This window comes from Hoplias malabaricus, chromosome 18 (genome assembly GCF_029633855.1).
Source record: "Hoplias malabaricus isolate fHopMal1 chromosome 18, fHopMal1.hap1, whole genome shotgun sequence".
NCBI classification, from domain to species: domain Eukaryota; kingdom Metazoa; phylum Chordata; class Actinopteri; order Characiformes; family Erythrinidae; genus Hoplias; species Hoplias malabaricus.
The window spans coordinates 24,369,343-24,382,686 of record NC_089817.1 but is presented as its reverse complement, the minus strand read 5'-3'; the positions used below and the strand labels follow the sequence as shown (position 1 = coordinate 24,382,686).

The following is a 13,344-nucleotide window of genomic DNA, read 5'->3' as shown; positions in this document are numbered from 1 at the left end:
GGTGCTCTGTTGGATGAGGTTGCAGTGAAGTGTGAGCTTCCGTCTCTTCTCTTTAATTCTGCAGCTTCAGTGTCTCTTTAGCTGTAACTTTGCACCAGCATCTGCATAATCCATCTCCCCATGAGACCACACACCCACACACACGTACACACACACATTTTGCATTTAATTCCATCACATAGACCTCAGCAACTGCAGGAAAAATCACACAGCCTTTCTCTAGATATCTGCAGCAAATGCTTTTGGACATTCAAAAATAAAGGCTAGCATTGACCAGTAGAGTGGACAGTCAGTCAGGAAAGGTAAATGTCACTTAAGGTACGACAGGGTTTAACCATCCAGCTCCGTTCCCTAAAGATACATTACATTCCCTTCGACACAAAGAGAGGCCTTCGTTATAGAACTGTGTAAAATAAAATACTAAAATATGGATCCTGGTGATGAAATGGAGCGTATGGAATCAACACAGCTTTCAAATCTACTATTGATATAGAATATATTACAATTAAGTTCCCTAACTAAAAGTACTGAGGAACTAACCTCAAGGTTACCACAACAACAGTGGAATAATAGCTTCCCTCATCTGAGCCATTCTGAAGGTCCAGGCAGTCTCAGCATATCAGACAAAGTGCTGATAAATGGCCCACTCTCAATACTTGGCTTAGTTAGCAGCTCTCTAGAAAATGGTCAGAACCATCCCTAAGGCCTTGAATAGTCAGCACGTCCCATAACAGGATGGTCTGTCCTGGTCTCCTTTCCAGCAGCTCTATTAAAGTGTGTGAAGTGTGTTTTACAAATAAATACAGCAAGTAAATCACATACAAATTGCAACACTTAACACTGCCTTTCAAACTTTGTGGGTTCAATGCCCGCTCCGGGTGACTGTCTGTGAGGAGTTGGTGTGTTCTCCCTGTGTCTGCGTGGGTTTCCTCTGGGTGCTCCGGTTTCCTCCCACAGTCCAAAAACACACGTTGGTAGGTGGATTGGTGACTCAAAAGTGTCTGTAGGTGTGAGTGAATGTGTGTCGCCCTGTGAAGGACTGGCGCCCACTCCAGGGTGTGTTCTCACCTTGCGCCCAGTGATTCTGGGTAGGCTACGGACCCACCGCGACCCTGAACTGGATAAGCGGTTACAGACAATGAATGAATGAATGAATAAAGCTAACATTAAAGCTGCAATTTTTCCATCCTTCCACTGTGAGAAGATATCCCAGCACTGTGGGTCTGAAAGGATGTGTAGTTGTCAAGAAGAATGAAGAAGAGTACCGTATTTTCCGCACTATAAGGCGCACCTAAAAAACTCAAATTATCTCAAAAGTCGACAGTGCGCCTTATAATCCGGTGCGCCTTATATATGGAACAATATTGAGCCACACCAGGTCTCGCAACTACGGTAAGCAGCCGCCTACTTCATTTTCTTCCGCGCGCGGTGCATGCTGGATATATACCGGTATATATATTTCATTTCCATTTGTTTTTTATGTAAAGACCCCAAAATGGCTCCTATTAAGAGACACGCATATGACGCAGAGTTTAAACTCAAGGCGATCAGTCACGCAGAAGAACACGGGAATAGAGGAATAACTTAGTAAAGTGAGCTTTACGTGTTTATTTTGTGTGTTGTGTGATTTTAACGTTTGAGCAACGTTGAGTTATTGATATATTGTTATCGCTTTGCACTATTTCGAGTGTTACTATATTGTGATTATTATTATTATTGAATCGAGGAGAAGTTCCCCTCCCCCCACTATGTGGGGTATATTAACATTGCACTACACGTTTTACCTTAAACTACGCTGGGTTGTAATCTATTAATAAAGTTGAACTGACCTATCTGACTGTTTTGTTGACATTCCCTTTAGCGCAGCTCCATCTAATTGATGCATAACGTAACCCCCAGCCTCTACTGTAGCGTCTATTGTATGCGCCTTATAATCCGGTGCGCCTTATATATGGACAAAGTTTTAAAATGGGTCATTCAATGAAGGTGCGCCTTATAATCCGGTGCGCCTTATAGTGCGGAAAATACGGTAAATGTGAAACAAACAACTGAAAACAAGTTTTTGACTAATATAATATGAATAAATATAGGGAGGTCTATGGATTTTGGGCATTGAGCAGCTCTCATGTTCATAACATAGCGCTGTTTCTTCTTCGACAGCACCGAATCGTTCATATGTGATTACGTATTTGCCTTGAGCTAAGTTTAGTGTAGTTTATTTGCGACACATTCCTTAGCCACAGAGTGTTGCCGGAGCGCGTGATACGCTGCACGCTCCCTCTGACGACCTTTTGCCTCCGTAGCCAAAAGATATGGTGCAGAGTGAAGCAGTCAACACACACACACACACACACACACACACACGGTGCAAAGCCGGCCACACTTGGCTGAGTCAATCCCCAGGACTTGTAACAAGCTCTTCTCTGACGACTGACCACAGAAATCGGCCATGCGTGTTGTAAACCGTTTCTTCAGCGAGCCCAATGACCTGCGGAGAGGGTAGGCTATGACTAGTTCCCTTGAGGGACGTTCAGAGACCTCCTGCCTAATGCTAAATCCCAACAAATGCCCTACACCTCATCCCTTGCACCCTCTACTAACAACAGCTGTTGACTATCCGCTCCCCCCTTCTCTAGTCGTGCAGATGACCGGCTCTTTCCTCACTTTGCGCTCCAGTGCATGCTTCCTGACTTGGCTCCATTTGTTCTAAAATATTTTGAGAGGGCTGGTGCATTATAATCGTATTGCTGATATCTCACTCAGAGGTGGTCAGACACAGATCGTAACCACGTTCAACACAAGTGTACAATGAATGCGTTTGACACGTCCATATATAACTGCAGTGCCACAGGTCAGCTACAGGGCTAGAGCACCCCCACCCCCCCTGCATTGAGTGCATCAGCGTAACCCTTGGGGTGATGGAGTGCCGTCTACTTTCCATTAGGCTGTTATGGAGTTGTCCAGAAGGGTCAAATATCAGTAATCATTCAGTGGCTGAATTCAATCAAACACTTACATCAATGCTCTAACAACAAGGGAAAAGCCTTCCAAAAAGAGCAGGGGGTGTCACTGCAGCAACGAGGAAAACTAGTTTTAAGTGAATGTCCTTTATTTCAGGGGATAAATAAATAAATATTGTGTTAACCGCTGTGTTGCTCTTTGGGCTAAAGGTAAGGGGTAAGCAGAGGGAAAAGAAAATAGAAATAAAACAGGCATGTTTCGTGAATCAAATCAGATCACATCTGGTCACACTGAGCATCTGGCTGAAGTTTACACAGATACAATCCAGACAAGAAACACGTGTTCATTCATGGTGTAGAGAGAGTCTTCTTTTGTGAGAAATGCATGGTCAGATTTCATACTACAACATTTTGCTTTATGTTCATTCTGAGATGCATTTAGTCACAGTTATGAATAGTATTCATAGTATATTCACTGTATATTTAAATCCCTTCAACCTAGTGATAAACCTAGTGCTTCTTCAAGTCAAGCAGCAGGCGAAGTGAGTGGGACATGGGGAAGAAAGAGAAGGAGAGGACGTGGTAAGAGAATGAAGGGGCAGAAGGCAGCAGGGGATACGTTGTTCTTTGAGGACTTGTTAGCAGATGGATTTAGCCCTGACCTTTGCGGGTGTAAACCTGTCTGGCATGGGTGTGTGTTAGGAACGCTCTGAGCTGTGCCAGGGCCGAGGACCACTGAGGCAAAGTACATGCTGCTCCGATCAACACAGACTTTAATTTGCAATCTGACTACAAGAAAAAAATGCATGCTGTTCAGTCTGAAGGTGATATTTTGGATGTTTAGTTTGTATCTCAATCCAGGCTTAATTGTAAATCCTGTTTTTTTTGGCCAAAGAAAAACCTTTGGTTTGTGTATTTGTTTGATGTATATATTGTAATTATTGTGTATAAACCTTACTGGGCAAAATTCAGAGAGCACTGTTTATTTAATTTCCAATTACGAAATCAGTGGAAATGGGTCTGGGAAAATGTGTAGCTTTCAAGAAGCTGTTGGGAATTAAATGATCAAATTTGAAAATGAAAGTAGCTGCTGATGTTTTCAGTCTATACGCTAGTCTGGGCATCACAGAGCCCAGTGCTGATCATCACTTAATGGGTTATGTTTGCTTAGATTGGGAGAAGCAGAAAATGGCAGCAGCTTGTAAGTTTGAAGTGTGGGAGCGAGCAGATTTTATTCTAAACACTGAAATCGAATAGGGGTGGCGCAGCAGGTAGTGTCACAGTCACACAGCTCCAGGAACCTGGAGGTTGTGGGTTCGAGTCCTGCTCCGGGTGACTGTCTGTGAGGAGTTTGGTGTGTTCTCCCTGTGTCTGCGTGGGTTTCCTCCGGGTGACTGTCTGTGAGGAGTTTGGTGTGTTCTCCCTGTGTCTGCGTGGGTTTCCTCCGGGTGCTCTAGTTTCCTCCCACAGTCCAAAAACACACGTTGGTAGGTGGATTGGCGACTCAAAAGTGTCAAAAGGTGTGTGAGTGTGTGTTGCCCTGTGAAGGACTGTCGCCCCCTGCAGGGTGTGTTCCTGCCTTGCGCCCAATGATTCCAAGTATGCTCTGGACCCACCGCGACCCTGAACTGGATAAACGCTTACAGACAATCAATGAATGAAATCAAATATTCCAAAAGAAACAGAAACTGAATTAGAGCAGAGTTGTCAACACAGTAATAGCTAAACAAGATACATCTATATTTTCAACTTTTTTCCCCCAATTCCAAATGAAGTTTACCTGGAAATTAAATGTTTAAAAGATGGTCTCTGACTTTTGCACAGCACTGCAGTTTCTCACGTCACATTTGTGCATTTGGTGTGTGGTTTAAAATACTTCTAAATCATGCTTTTCTAATGCTTAATTTTTATTTTCCTAAAGAATTGTAACCCAACTCCTTACTGTCATGATCTGTTAAATGTCAGCATTGAAAGTACTCATTATCAGCTTCGGTGCAGACGACCTGCCTCTGCATCCTACTAGTTAACATTCACCAGCATTATAAGCATTAGTATTCTGAAATGCTTGACCAGCGTGCCATGCCCCACCTGCCTTTGCTGACCCTTGTCACACAGACAAACCATATCACGACCCACTGGAGAAGTTAAACAACACGTTACTTCATGTTTCTTCTCCCTTGCTCTGATTTCTTTTTCGCATGGTGGAAAACCTTTTTTATTTTTTACCCTTTTATGATATGGTTCTTTTGTGGAGACAAAATGCATGCAACATCTCAGACATGTAGCTATTAATGCACGTGAGGAGCATCCCATAGTCCTCACAGAGCAGCATAGCATAGATGAAACTGTCCGTTCAGCACAGCTGCTGATTCACTGCATGTGTCCGTTCTCTTCCAGTCATGGGGACGACCTGATTGTCACGCCGTTTGCCCAGGTTAGTGACCTTAATTGCTTTAATACTCTTTTCAGCTTGATATTTTCAGCCAATATTAAAATGGATAATGAATGTTGCCCCAGTTTGTGAATATGAATAGAATTAATAGATTAATAGATAAATAGATACATTGATTGTGAATGAGGGCTTTGTTGAGTTTTATGATCCACTTTAGAAAAAGACAATTTGCTGAAATTGGAGATTGAAGAAGTCCAAATGAAGAAGTCCACATACAGATTGTTTCTGATTCTGATTATTTTTCTTCTAGGTACTGGCCAGTTTGAGAACAGTACGGAATAACTTTGCAGCATTGACTAACCTGCAACAAGACAGAACCTCAAATAAGTAAGTGCAATTACGACACTGTTTATTTGGTATACACTCGAATCAAGAGCCAATACCAATGTCTAAGTCGCAGGAGTAGGGTAAGGAATCTAGCCCAAGGACTCTTACTAGGGCAGTGCAGTGCTGGAATTCAAAACAAAGGGAGAGAACTTGAGCTAGTACATTAGTTTGTAGTTTGTAGACTTTTTAAAACATATTTAAATGCAAAGCTCTATGTATATAAATGTATATGAAAACACTTCTCCTCTTATATTATGGTCATTTTGCAGACGGTCCCCAATGTGTAACCAGCCAGCTCTCACAAAAGCCTCCTTCACAGGTGAGACACATTCTGTTTCTCTTTGTTTACCCTTCCACTGTTGATGCTTGAATGAGTATGTCTAGGTAATAGCCTGAGGTAGAAACAGTGTCATTCAAATCCTCGTTTCTTTTCAGGAAGTACTGTACATATATAATTCACATATTAACTTTATCTTTGTGTGTAATGCTGCCAACTTCATCACAATTTTTTGGAAGGTGACGTCCTACTTCTCAGTGCTCCGTTTATTTAAATTGCGCACCTCTAGACAGAGACAGACTTCAGTATTCAGATTTTCTCATAAAGTCGCAAATGAGGATCCTTTTGGGTCATCACTAAACCTTGCCAGCTGCACACAATTTATCTTGGTTTGTTTTATCCAAAGTTATTCAGCTTTATTCAGTCAATACAGTACTTTATTGAGCCAATATCCATCAAAACAAATATTGTACATCTTCTCTTATATTTTTGCTTTGTATTTGGAAAACAAAACACTCCTGAAGTTGTCTTGAACCATGTTACAGATGCAAGCAAATACAGAGAACGAAGTCCTGACCATAGACTCTTATTGGTGCAGTGTGGAGTTTTGCCAAGACTGGGAATATGAACCTGTCTTTAACAGAGCAGCAGTGTTACTCAGTATGCTATACCAACTGCTACTCAGTAAGAGAATGTTAGAGAGGTGATCGATTCTGTTGAGAGCAAAGAAAACACTAACATTTCCAGGGTATTGGGTCCCCAGGATCAGTCTGGAGAGACCTTGACCATTGGACAAGTGCTGACTTTACTTTTACAAAGTACTGGATTGGGATTGGGACACTTAGTTCCCAGGCAAATAAATAAATATTAAAAGATCACAGGAGATTAAACTGGTATTGAAATAGTCCTCGATATGCAGCTGAGCCCTATAATAAATCACAGAATATATAAAGGGGTTTGCTTTATCCAAAAGTGCTAAATAATTTCAACAACAAAAACAAGTGAAGTAACAGATGGAGCTTATATCACTTAACAAATAAAACTGAAGAAATTACTTATAAACACAAACAAAATGAACAAAAATGTACATTTCTTGTGAGGAAAATGTTAGGACACCCCTATATTTATTACTGTTTAAAATATCTATATTTAGACTCAGATGCATCTCATCAGCTGCAAATGATTAAACCATCATTAAAGAGGACATTGGAAGAGACTCTTATTTAAACCTCAGACATTAGTTTGATTTGCCCTTGGTGGCTGAAGTGAGTGGTATCACCAGGCTAAGATCTAAAGAGATCTCTGAGGCTAAGGTTATAGATGTGTATGAGTCTGGGAATGGATGGAAAAAGATCTCAAAACAATTGTAAATTATTTTTCGGACAGTAGAATGGCTGATTTCTAAGTGGAGAACATTAATACCACCTCCCAACATGGCCGTCCTTACAAGTTCAGTCCAAGAGAAGACAGCAAGATGCATAAAGAAGTCTCCAACAATCCTAAAATGTCATCACGGGACCTACAAGTGGCTCTGGCCAAAGTTGATGTCAAGGTACATGCATCTACCATCAGAAAATGAGACATCAGGGCAAGACTAAAGTTTGCCAGAAAGCACATAGAAAAAGACCAAGACTTCTAGAACAATGTGCTTTGGACAGATGAATCCAAAGCTGAATTATTTGGGCACAGTAACAGAACACGACCAGCACAGCATATGAGCACAAGAACCCCTTACCTACCATGAAGCAGGGAAGTGGAAGTGCCATGGTTTGGGGCTGCTTTGCTGAAGCGGGGCCTGGCAAGCTCTCCATCATCGAATCTTCTATGAATTCTTCACTGTATCAGAGTGTGCTTGAGGAAAATGTTAGACTATCTCTCCAAAAACTGAAGCTGAAGTGGATGTGGACCATGCAACATGAGCATGAGCCAAAACATACCAGTAAATTCACAAGGAATGGCTCAAAAGTAAGAAATGGAGAGTTCTGAAATGGCCAAATCAGAGCCAGGATCTTAATCCTACTGAGATGCTATGTGGTGATCTGTGCATTCAAGAAACCCCTCAAATATCACACAGCTGAAAGAATTCAGCCTGGAAGAATGACTGTCAGAGACTGGTAGATGGTATCAGTGCACTAAAGGATATGTCAGCACCTCACCACTACTCATGAGATGAGCCCGTCAAAGTGTTCTATTCTTCCACGGCCAGTTTGTGAAAAAGAGGCCACAGCATGTTACCTTCTTGCTGAGTGTTCTTGAGGATTCATGCAAAACTCCAAAAAGAATGCACTGATGGGACCAGCGCTGCTCAGTAGTGGGTCGCCCTTATGCCTGGTTCCATATATAGCAAAAGTAATGGCAGACGTTTGAAAAATGGTGCCGTTCACACCAGTTCCCCCCATTGCTCAGTCGCTGCTGAGCATTTCTCAGTGACACCTGCCAATACACATTGATTGGTTTTATTCTTGGCCTTGCCATAAATAGCAACTGCTAAAAATAGGCAGCTTTTCTGCCCCCTCGCTTTCCAACCAGACCCGGTTGCCAGGCAACCCAGAGTTGGGAATGGCGGCCGGAATAAGCATCTGGTGAGATGTGGGGACGGCAGGAGAGAAGGAGAGGAGAAGGGAAGGGCGAGAGATTAGACTTTGGAGGATGACGTCATAAGCGTCCTCCAGGGATGCAGAGAAGCCAGTTTCAGGAATAGAGCTTTGGCTTAAGGTGTGAGCTCTGCGGTTTTTGTCACTATGTGGCCAAATATTTGTAGACACCTGCTCATACAGTGTTTCTTCTAAAATCAAGGGTCAAAATGCGTGTCCCCCAGTTTGCTGTAGTAACAGCGTCTACTCTGTAGAGAAGGGTTTAGATTAAACCGATCCCACAATCCACTGCAGGGTGACTTTTTACTACTCTTGTCAACCTTTGGCATTGGGCAGGCTGACTTTAGTCTTATGCTGCTCCAGAGGTTATGGCAACTCGCATATTAGAAGTGTCTCTCATTGTGTTGATTTACTGTGGGTAGGGGTGAGGATATGGAATCCACTCAGTGAGTACCACTGCAACCCTGTGGTGACTGGTATTTTGAGAAATAGCTGGGACCCATAAAGTATATTTCACCTTTCATTGTTAGTGGCGAGTCAAATATTTTCGACTCACTCACAGCTCCTCAGGCAGGCCCACAACAGAAAAAACATGTAGTGTACTCGTGTGATGATTTACATGGTGAGACTAACAAATAAGAAAACTAAGCACCAATAAGCACTGTGTATAAATTATGTTATACATGATTTAAAGACCATGCTGAAATCATACTTGCCTCGAACTATAGTTCAAAAATGACCACCAACAGGCTTTGTGGTTTTTGACTGTGCAGAAGTATAAAAATAATTTATTCTAAGTAATACTTAATTTCTCTGTTCTTTCTATTCCATAATCTTGACAAAAATATACAGTGGAACCTCTATTAACGAACGCCTATACTAACGAACTTTCCAAGATACGAAACATTTGAATATTTTTTGCCTCCACCAACAAACCACGACTCTAGAAACGAACCCGAGCCTCCGCTGAGCCGGCGACTGGAAATGGCCACTGACCCCAATAGGCGAGTCTCCCAGCGCGCCCAGACTGGAGTGACCTTTAAAGATTAGCAAATTGTAGCTTTAGCAATTTAGCATTAGTATAAATAGCAGATATCGAAATTCGTGCTAAGTTAAGCCGTATCTACGCTTCGTCTCCCCACATTCACCCTCCTACTCTCCGTTATTCCACCCACCCCCACCTCCCGTCATACAGCCAGTGCCTGTGTTACTCCTCCAGCCAGTCGTCACGTCTTCAAGGTAGCGATGTGTAACCACTTAAAACTTTATTTCTTTTTTATTACTGTTACCACTGTATTTCTTTTTTATTTGTAGTAATGCTACATGTATATTTTTACTAATTTGAGAGTGTTGTAAACATATATCAGTGCAAAAACAGTGACTTTCAGGGTGGGGGCTGGAACGCTAATTGCTTTTCCATTATTTTAAATGGCAAAAATTGACTCGAGATACGAACTTTTCCACTTACGCACCGGGTCACGGAACGGATCAAGTTCGTAGGTAGAGGTTCCACTGTACTTGAAAGAAAGTCTAAAAATAAAAATCTAATTAAAAAAAACACACAAACAAAAAACACGCTGAGGTATTTTAAACATATTTTAAGGTTAAGAAATTAATTTAGAGGTTTTTGTTTGTTACTTTATTTGCTTAATGAGAATAATGCTAATAATTGTAACTAATGAAATAATTTAATAACACAATTAAAAATAAAATTTGTCCAGATCACTGCAACTGCTGAGGTTGAGGAACTGTCACAGCTCATTTGGTGAAAGATTATTTACTTATATAGATTACTATTACATCATATTAATCCTTAATCCACCACAATATTAGGACTGCGTACATAATTGTTTAAGATAGCATATGCTTAAAGTATCCTTTTATCCTGTTGATCATAGTCATTTCGCATTTCAAAGCATTTTTAAATGCTCAAAGTTAAGTTTTTAACTAAACCAAGCTTAAATAACAATGCAGTAAAGTTCAGTCCACTTAAATAATAATAAAAATAATAATAATTAATTTGACTTGTTAAAACACACATCAGTGGTCTGAGGAGAGAGTGATAATGGAAGCATACAGCTTGCCTCATACTAACCAGTGTACAAAGGCTTCTGATACTTATCTGCACTGGTCTTCGTACACAAACATGTCCTGACCTGACCAATTACATTTGTGGCAAGCGGGAAAACTGTATGAACTGTATTCTTTATTTTAATTGCAGCAGTGGTGATGCTCCAGTTCCGGAGGCTCTCTCTCTCTCACTCTCTTTCTCCCGTAGTCCAGTCCAGAGTTTATGTGCAGCCGGCCCTGTGCTCAGCCCAAGCAGCCTCAGAGGGGCTGGCCTCTGGTGTCGCACTAAACACGAGAAGAATGCCATTGACGTCAGAGGAGATGTTGTCAGCAAGGACAGCGGACCCCTGCTCTTGAAATCTCCCCTGAGCAATTGCACAGCCTTTTGTAAAGAAGGAGGGGGGGACAGAAAAGAGGAGAGAAAGTGACACGTAATGTGTCTTTATGTCTTTGTCTCTTTGTGTATTTCTCTCTGTTATTCCTGGTAAACCAAACCCTCCATACATACACATGTCCAAATTGACAGTGTGTGTTAAAAGGCTAGTGTGAGACAATAGCACCCGATCCTTTAGCAGTCACGCACGCATGCATGGCGACCTGTTGAATGATTTACTCTTGTATTTTAAACTCAGCTCACAATAAAACATTTAATGTTGGACTGTATTGATTTGGGCCACGAGAGACAAAAGATCCGAGCTGCAAAGTCCCTCATTCAATAACACGAAAGCATCAGCACTCCTAAATTTCCTGTCAGGACTGTATTAGTAAATCATTTACATCTTGCTACATTTCTTGCCATGAACGTGGCCCTATGGACAGATGTGGCATTAAATACAAACTAACTTCTCTTGTATTTTAACACTTTTCCATTTTACACACAGCTCTGCGTTTTCAAGAGGTTTATTTACAATGCAAGCGTCAGCTTAACACTGCGTACTGTACATCGGCACGACGGGCCGTGATGTAGGCTTGTAAATGTCCTGCCATAATCCAGGATTACTACAAAAAAAAAAAAAAAAAAGCGATGAGGAGAGAAGGCCAGGCCTGAATGGACTCTCAACTGCATCATTTCTTAATGATTTTCCAGACCAATCTGAAAGGATTCGCTCATTCTTAATCTGCGAGTGCATCTCTGGGAACTAATCATTCCGCGATTCTGATTCACAGGCGTCACAGAGCAGTCTGAAGTAAACATCCTCAGCCCTTTCCACTTTGTCCTGCTGGGACATGAAGGAGCAAAGCTATCAGAACTTATCTGAAGCTTTACTGTAAATCGCATGTTCATTAGGCTTGTGCAAAGCAATCTGTCATCAGCAGCAATTTGACAATTATCTTCTTGCGTTTGAGCCCATTACGTGGCATCAGGTTCTGGGAACTCGTTCATGCACATGTACGATTCTGCAGCAAAAGAAAAATATTTTCACTGTAAATAAATTAAGGGCTGTCCAAGTTAGAATATTAATAGTGCGGTAAATTATAAACGGCTGTCTTTTTTCCGTTGCTTTTAACACATTTTCCTAGTTTGTCTGTTAATAATAGTATAGGCAGAACCCCAATAGCTCACATGTTCTTTCAGAGTTACAGAGAGTTTCCACTGTAACAAGAATCCACAGACTGTAAGAGAGAAAGGCCATAATCACAGAGAAGATGGAACCACTAACTCTATGGTATATGTATAACATGTGCACTCAGTAGTTGAAACCTGCAACCTGATCAGCGATGAACTGTGTTGCTTTAGGGAAACACGTTCAAACAATGTTACTGAATTATATAGAGTACAGGAGGTCCTCGGGTTACGTCATTCCTGAGTTACGATGTTTCGTGGTTACGACACATCTCCCATTTACTGTATAAAGCCTTGTTTCGACTTAAGTGGTTTTGTGTCTTAAACGTCGTAACGCGAACTTCGTGTGTGGTGTGTGCGGCGGAAGAATACACGGTTACGCGGCTGGGGACCGAGGAGGATAAGTGTTAGGATAGGATAAGTGCTTACAGTATGTTATTTACGTACAGTATGTACGTATGTTCCGACTTACACCGAACATCGGTTTACGACGCGATGTAGGAATGGATCAACGTCGTAAGTCGAGGACCCCCTGTAAATGCAATTTCATGAAGCTCCACCTGAACGGTTACTGCAATAGTTAAAGACTAAATTTTTGACCTAATGTGGATGTTTTCTCAAACTTAAACTTTTTCAAAACTGTTCCTTATTTTTTTCAGGCATTGTTATGATCTCTTCTATTCAGGATGAAATGTATCTGCAGACATACGTACTACGTCACGTATCTGCAATTTTATTAGACGAAGATAAGCTCATTTGCATACAGTTCGTTAAAGACACGATGCAGTGAGATGGTCCTTATGGATCCCAAGAAGTGAATTTAGAATCTTAAGGCTGGTACTTGGCCTTAAGAAGAATAATAAACACTACCCCCAATCAGTCACTGCTTAGCAACAAACTCTAGTAGTTTCTCTGAAAAGTGGAAAAATAAAAAATAAAACTAATTAGGTTTTGTATTGCTTATGCCCTCCATCATAATATTATGTTTAAATACTGTAGTCTTTATCCAATGTATTTTAACCTTATAATATGGCGCTAAACACATCAGGTAATTACTACAGTATTTAATATCAAGTGATTAATATTGCACAGACTTAACA

At 41.3% G+C, this 13,344-nt stretch overlaps 1 protein-coding gene across 4 annotated transcripts in view; it reads left to right on the top strand.

Moving 5' to 3' along the window:
• Positions 1–13,344, top strand: part of LOC136674370 (3',5'-cyclic-AMP phosphodiesterase 4D-like) — a 280,825-nt gene that overhangs the window by 239,722 nt on the left and 27,759 nt on the right. For all 4 annotated transcript variants that reach the window (XM_066650364.1, XM_066650366.1, XM_066650367.1 and 1 more), the window contains 3 exons: positions 5,358–5,394; positions 5,663–5,739; positions 6,009–6,058. In XM_066650364.1, the coding sequence (XP_066506461.1) occupies positions 5,358–5,394; positions 5,663–5,739; positions 6,009–6,058 (164 nt within the window). The remainder of the gene's footprint in view (positions 1–5,357; positions 5,395–5,662; positions 5,740–6,008; positions 6,059–13,344) is intronic.